Genomic DNA, 5,019 nt, shown 5'->3' on the forward strand with positions numbered 1-5,019 from the left:
ATATTTTTGATGATGTGGATCACAGAGGGCATTCTTCTGTATAACAAGCACTTTTACTTTTGATACTTAAGTTTTATGTTTGAGCGTTCAGATATGATAATTCCTCTGTGTCTCAGCCTGGTGTGAGGACTCATTACGTTGAAATGGGCTCAGGACCACCAGTTCTGCTGTGTCACAGCTTCCCCGAGAGCTGGTACAGCTGGAGGTAGCAGGTACGCTGTTTATGTGTAGGACAATTTCTGCACTGTTAATACCTTTCTGCCTGAATATCCTCACCTCTCTCTCTCCCTCTTTCTCTCTAAACCACTAAACTCAACTAAAACAGTAAAGTTAAATTAATGCATCACTAATAGATTATATAATTTTAAAACACTCACAATGGCCAATTTTTACATTTTGAGTGATTATCACTAAAAATTTATACATTTTTATAGCCACCTGTGTCAATTTTCTTCTTTTAATCTTTTTTAATTTGGGTTCCTGGAGGCTTTATACTTTGTTAATATGATCAAATGAGAAGTTATATTATCATGTATGTGCAGTAAGGACAGTTTAAAATGCGCTAAACAAGACAAAAATGACAAGTTGGTTGTAAAAAATTGATGAACCTTTAAGGCTTTTTAGCTTTAAATTTAATTTAAATAACCACATCTTCAAGCCACCGTGAGGAAGTGGGATTTTAAATTAAATTCTTTAAAGCCTCAAAAAGCGCCTAACAACTGTTTTCACTCTCTCTGTGTGTTTGCTCAAAGTTTGTTACATCACACTCGTATCAGAGCGGCATGGCGCTGGTTTTGGATACTGGGTGTGCTGGAATCGGGATCTGGTGGCTCTGTTATGCTGTAGGGGTCATTTTGCTGGTGTGTTTTGGGTCCACTTGTCCCCCAAACTCAAATACACAGTGGGCCAAAATTTAAAACAGGGACAAAGTCGCGGGCCAACATTGATATCTTCCTCCAGATATAACAGTGAACGTTTTCATATGGACCCAAACAGGTTTACGAGTTTATCCCGCGGCAGCATTTCAGTTACACATTTGGAAACCTCTTCAAAGATTTCCTTTCCTGTGGTTGTGCCATGCATTGATTTTAATCTCAAAACTTCCTCCGTAACACACAGATTTGAGTCCACTCCACGGATGAAGACTGACAGCTGGACAGTATCAGATGTGTCGCTGCTCTCATCCACAGCGAGGGAGAATGCAACGAAACCTTTTCCCTTTTCCATCAGCTGGTCATATAGATTGGTGGCAAGATCACATGTGCGATCAGCTACTGTGTTTCTGCTCAGGCTCACATTTGAAAATGCTTGCTTTTTCACTGGGTACACGAGCTCACAAATTTTTCATTATGCACTTTTTCACAAATTCTCCCTCATTGAAGGGCCCGGCTGATTTTGCGATCTGTGCTGCCACAATAAAACTAGCCTATACAGCAGCCTCACTTTGTGAAATGGCTTTTTTGAACATAGTCTGTTGTAAAACCAAACTTCTGTTCATCTCCTCTACTTTCTGGCGCCTTTGAGTCATGTCCAGGTCTTCGTACTTGTGGTGTTTCGTTTCATAGTGTCGTCTAATGTTGTACTCCTTGGTTATAGCCACGTTGGCTCCACATACAAGACAAACAGGTCTGTCTTTTACATATGTAGACAGATATTCTGCCTCCCACCTGTCCAGAAAGCTCCTGTTTTTTGTCTTTCTTTTCGCCATTTTTGGGAGGGGTAGCACGGTACCAGTAGTAGCATGAGGTCGCTATGACTACTGTCAACAGAGGAGAGGGTGTTTATGGGTGCTGTCCTGATTGACGCGCCAAAACACCAGCAGAGCATTCTGGGATTTGTAGTATTAGCGGTACATGCGCTGTATAATACCGGCGGGCCAGCTCTAGTAGTCAATTGGTATTGCCTCGCGGGCCAAATGTAATTATACTGTGGGCCAGAGTTTGACACCTATGCCTTAGAGGGAAGGGTCACTGCAAATCAATACAAAATTGTTCTGAGTGATCAGCTTTATCCTATGATGAAACATTTCTATCCTGATGGGAGTGGTCTCTTCCAGGATGACAATGCCCCCATCCATAGGGCACGAGGGATCACTGAATGGTTTTATGAGTTTGAAAATGATGTGAATCATATGCTATGGCCTTCGAAGGTCAACAGATCTCAATGCAACTGAACACCTATGGGAGATTTTGGACTGACGTGTTATACAGCGCTCTTGACCAGCATCTTCATAAGACCAAATAATATAATGTAAACTTTCATCTTCAAATCTCTTTAGTGATGTTTGTGGTTGTCTCTGATGCTATATGTCCTTTTGTTATGTCTGGCTATGTTTGTTTTTCTTTCTATCTGCTGTACTAAGGTCTCTCTTGCATTCTGATCGCAATGAAATTACCTGATTAAATTTATTTAAAGGTTGTTTAAATAAATGAGGAAATATCTTGTGGAGGAATGGTGTTCATCTCTCCAATAGAGTCCACAGACTTGGAAAGGAGCACTGAAGCTGTTCAGAGACTTGTAGAATCAATGCTTAGGTGCATTGAAGCTGTTCTGGCTGCATGTGGTGGCCCAACACCTTACTATGACACTTTATGTTGGTTCTTCCTTTCATTTGTCACCCATCTGTATATTTAACATGTACTAAACTACACATGAAGCAGGAAAAAAAAACATGAGAGATGTTTTCATATTTCTCCACTGGGTGTCAGACTTGCAGCAGCTCAGGCAGCTTTGTGCGCAGAGGAAACACTACAGCCAAACAGAAAATAAAAGCCTGTTTGACCTGACTGCTGTGGTTTATGATCACAGATGAGACTTTTATTTATGAAGGCCAATGGCTTAACCGGAAATCTACATTTGTGTTTTTCTGCTGCAACTTGACGCATCTCTACATGGCAACGTTTATAGGCTGATCCACGCGTCACACACCATGCACTGTTGTGTGTGTGTGTTAGCACATGAAGGCAGCTGCTGCGCACTTGGACACACACACACACACACACACACTCACACTGACAGATGCATGATGTGACACTCGGCAACGCGTAATTTGCGCATTGGGAGAGCGGTGCGCAAGGTAAACGCACCGCGTGGATGTGTGATGATTTGACTGTTTCTGGACGCCTGATGCTGCTGGAGTGAGTCCAGGGATGCTGCAGCTTATCTGGCTGCCGGAGTGCCGCCGCGCAACGAGGGGCTGCGCCCTCCACATCTGCTGAACGGGAGAGGCGCGGATCAGGCGTCTCTGCGCGTTTTTTCCGACCTCACGCTTTGACTCTCACCGGGGGAATCACCCGCTATGGATCCCTCCTGGGACATTTAAGCATCTCCTGCGGTGATATCGCTCGCTGCTGGGACTGTGGGAGTGCATGCTGTTCCTCCTTCCCAGCCTGCAAGATGGGGAATAGTTTCTCCAATTTGGCCGCTTTCCAGTCCTTGCACATAGTCATGCTCGGCTTGGACTCTGCAGGCAAAACCACCGTGCTGTACCGGCTGAAATTCAACGAGTTCGTCAACACGGTGCCCACCATCGGCTTTAACACGGAGAGGATCCGGTTGGGCGGCGCGGGGGCCTCCAGGGGCATCAGCTGCCACTTCTGGGACGTCGGGGGCCAGGAGAAGCTGCGGCCCCTCTGGAAGCCCTACAGCCGCTGCACGGATGGCATCGTGTACGTGGTGGACTCCGTGGACGCCGAGAGGCTGGAAGAGGCCCGCACCGAGCTGCACAAGATCACCCGGTTCTCGGAGAACCAGGGGACGCCGCTGCTGGTCATTGCCAACAAGCAGGACCTGCCCCGGGCGCTGGATGTCGGGGAGATTGAGAGGCAGCTGGCCTTGGCCGAGCTGAGCCCCTCCACCCCGTACCACGTCCAGCCGGCCTGCGCCATCATAGGAGAGGGGCTGGATGAGGGCATGGACAAGCTGTATGAGATGATAGTGAAAAGGAGGAAGTCCCTGAAGCAGAAGAAAAAGAGGCAGTGATGACAGATTTTGGAAAAGAAAGCTATAAAAGCACCTCTACTATAGAAATATTATAAGATGGAATATTCAAGGTATATTTTACAGTGATACATAGCAAATAAAAAACACAATGAAGCATAAATATCATTATTGATTACCACAGTCACATTGCAAGTCTCCATATATGATGAAAATATATTTATAGTGAAGCCACTTCAGCTAGAAAATATCAATAATGTTACATTAAACATACCATTTATCAATCTTTTTATTTGCAGAGAACAACTAAAATAGGTATGATATAATTATGAATTATATAAATTCACAAGAAAATCACAATAATCTCAAAATTATGTGAAAAAATATTGATGGCTTGCCTCGATTGGTGACTGTTTTAACCCTCTTTAAAGGCAGATAGTGTCTCCATAAACTGTGGCGCTTCCTCTAAGTCCCTGTAGGAATATTAATAGGACTGTTTCAGTGGAGATGTCTCCAGTGAAGCGGAGATGTTTTTATAAATTGTATGGATCTACTGACAGAGCTCCCTGTCGCTGCCGTGTTGTGCTGTGCACAAATGTGAGACTGTTAAGTAAATGTGATGTGGGATGCACAGACTGGTGTGTAGAGCTGTGAGTTGGTGTTACAATGAAGATGAATCCCCTGAAAAGACACAAGTCTCTCTGTCTGTCTCCTTTACAATCCTCTCTGCTACTTTGAGGTTGAAAAAATGAATTTGAAATGTAGAGACGCAGTGAATAGTTGATTTGTTGATTAATCAGCTACTATTCTGATAACTGAATAATTGGAAGCTTCTCAAATGTGAAATTTTAGGGTTTTCTTTGTCCTCTGTGATAGTAAACGTAATGTTTTTGCATTCTGGACTGTTGGTCGGACAGAAAAAGACATTTGAAAACATCACTTTGGACTCATTTTGGCATTTTCCACTATTCTCGGACATTTTATAGACAAAATTACTTGTCAATTAATCCAAAAAATATTCGGCAGATTAATTGCCAATGATCTTTAGTTGTGGCCCTAAGGCTGACACTGAAACCATGA

At 43.6% G+C, this 5,019-nt stretch overlaps 1 protein-coding gene across 1 annotated transcript; it reads left to right on the plus strand.

Annotated features, from left to right (window-relative positions):
* The first annotated feature begins 2,881 nt into the window (after nt 1-2,881).
* arl4ca (ADP-ribosylation factor-like 4Ca) lies at nt 2,882-4,775 on the plus strand. The gene has a single exon (XM_042404999.1). The coding sequence runs from the start codon at nt 3,397-3,399 to the stop codon at nt 3,979-3,981; it is 585 nt and encodes a 194-aa protein (XP_042260933.1). The 5' UTR covers nt 2,882-3,396; the 3' UTR covers nt 3,982-4,775.
* The last annotated feature ends 244 nt before the right edge of the window (nt 4,776-5,019 follow it).

Source organism: Thunnus maccoyii, chromosome 24 (assembly GCF_910596095.1).
Source record: "Thunnus maccoyii chromosome 24, fThuMac1.1, whole genome shotgun sequence".
NCBI lineage: Eukaryota > Metazoa > Chordata > Actinopteri > Scombriformes > Scombridae > Thunnus > Thunnus maccoyii.

Coding starts and splice junctions, on each gene's coding strand:
- arl4ca (XM_042404999.1), top strand. CDS start 3,397: ATGGGGAATAGTTTCTCCAATTTGGCCGCTTTCCAGTCCTTGCACATA.